At 39.0% G+C, this 1,781-nt stretch overlaps 1 protein-coding gene across 1 annotated transcript; it reads left to right on the forward strand.

The window, feature by feature from the left end:
- The first annotated feature begins 336 nt into the window (after positions 1-336).
- On the forward strand, positions 337-1,326 carry LOC103210917 (olfactory receptor 4C15-like). The gene is given in 1 exon segment (XM_007956830.2): positions 337-1,326. A coding segment is annotated over 1 exon segment (975 nt). The 5' UTR covers positions 337-351.
- Positions 1,327-1,781: the final 455 nt, after the last annotated feature.

Below are 1,781 nucleotides of genomic sequence, written 5' to 3' on the forward strand. Positions count from 1 at the left end.
TCCTCTCCCTTTCATCAGAGCTTTGACATGCTTGAGAATCCTTCTCAACAATTCTTTCAAGTACCCAGTACTAACGAATCAGAGATGGCACCTTAAAGAAAATCTATTTGTCACCCCTACTACATATGAATGTTTCTCGCATATTAGAACTCTGACTATTTTAATGTATTTAGCCTCAATTCTAACTGTGGCCTCATGACTGACTTCAACAAACTTCTAATTTTATGTTCTCAACAAGAAAAGAAACACTTGCAGTACCTTTGCTTATGGATGCACTAACTTATTGTTGACTTTGCTAATACAATAAACTGCCTGAGGCAAATATCTCATTCTCATAATTTCATATTCTCCATGGTCACTCTGGTAGAATTTATCTTTCTCTAAGAAAACATGCAAAACCAAAGCTTTGTAACTGAGTTCATCCTTTTGGGCCTTTCACAGAATCCAAATGTTCAGAAAATAATATTTATCCTATCTTTGTTTGGCTACCTTGCAACCCTTGGGGGCAATTTGCTCGTGTTTTTGACCATTGTCTACACCCCAGCACTCATGGGCTCCCCCATGTACTTCTTTCTGGCTTTCCTGTCCTTCCTGGATGCATGTTTCTCCTCTTCCATTGCCCCAAAGATGATTGTGGACTCCATCTGTGAGAGGAAAGCCATCTCCTTTGAGGGCTGTATGACCCAACTCTTTGCTGAACACTTTTTTGCTGGAGTGGAGATGATTGTCCTTACTGCCATGGCCTACGACCGCTATGTGGCTATTTGCAAGCCCTTGCAGTACCACTCTATCATGAACTGGAGGCTTTGTGGCATTCTGATGGGGATATCCTGGACAGGAGGCTTCTTGCATTCTGTGGTACAAATTCTCTTTACTTTCCACCTGCCCTTCTGTGGCCCCAATGTCATCAATCATTTCATGTGTGATTTGTACCCATTATTGGAGCTTGCTTGCACTGACACTCATGTCCTTGGCCTTTTTGTGGTTGCCAATAGTGGGCTTATCTGCATCATAAACTTTTCCCTGTTGCTTATCTCCTACTGTGTCATCTTGCACTCACTGAGATCTCATAGCTCTGAGGGTCGTCGCAAAGCTCTCTCCACCTGTGGATCTCACATTGCTGTTGTGATTATGTTATTTGTTCCATGCATATTTGAGTATGCACGGCCTCCTTCTGCTTTCTCTTTCGACAAGATGGTGACCATATTTTACACCCTTCTAACTCCCCTGCTCAATCCTTTGATCTACACTGTCAGGAATAAGGAAGTTAAAAATGCTATGAGGAAGTTGTGGGCCAGTTTTGCCATATTTTCTAATGAAAAATAAAATATTAAGAAAAAAATCCCTTCAAGAGGAAAGTAATCAAAATGGGCTTGGAGAATAACTTCATAGTTGATGGACCTTGTAAAACAGAAGTAACATAAAGCAATAAAAAACAGTCACAAAATGCTGTTTCCTGATTTACAACCTCAGACCACTCATCATCTTTGAACTAGAAGCTCAGTACCCTTATAAGCTAAGAAAGAGAATTGAATTTTATGCTTACTTAGAATATAATGATGAAAAGGAATCACTTAAGAAAGGAACCAAAATACATATTGAAATGCTTGCCATTCTTACCATGCTTTATTAAACCTTAATGGAGGAAAGATAAAATGTACTTTACAGATTAGGATTAGGCTGTTTTGAAACAATTTTAATAGAATAAAAGTTTATTTTTAAGATACTGATTCTAGTTAGGAAACACTAGTGGCACAGTAGTTAAGAACTTGGCTGTCAAC

The sequence above is a fragment of the Orycteropus afer genome, unplaced genomic scaffold, assembly GCF_000298275.1.
Source record: "Orycteropus afer afer isolate SDZICR_OR568_19922 unplaced genomic scaffold, OryAfe1.0 scaffold00666, whole genome shotgun sequence".
In the NCBI taxonomy this organism is placed as follows: domain Eukaryota; kingdom Metazoa; phylum Chordata; class Mammalia; order Tubulidentata; family Orycteropodidae; genus Orycteropus; species Orycteropus afer.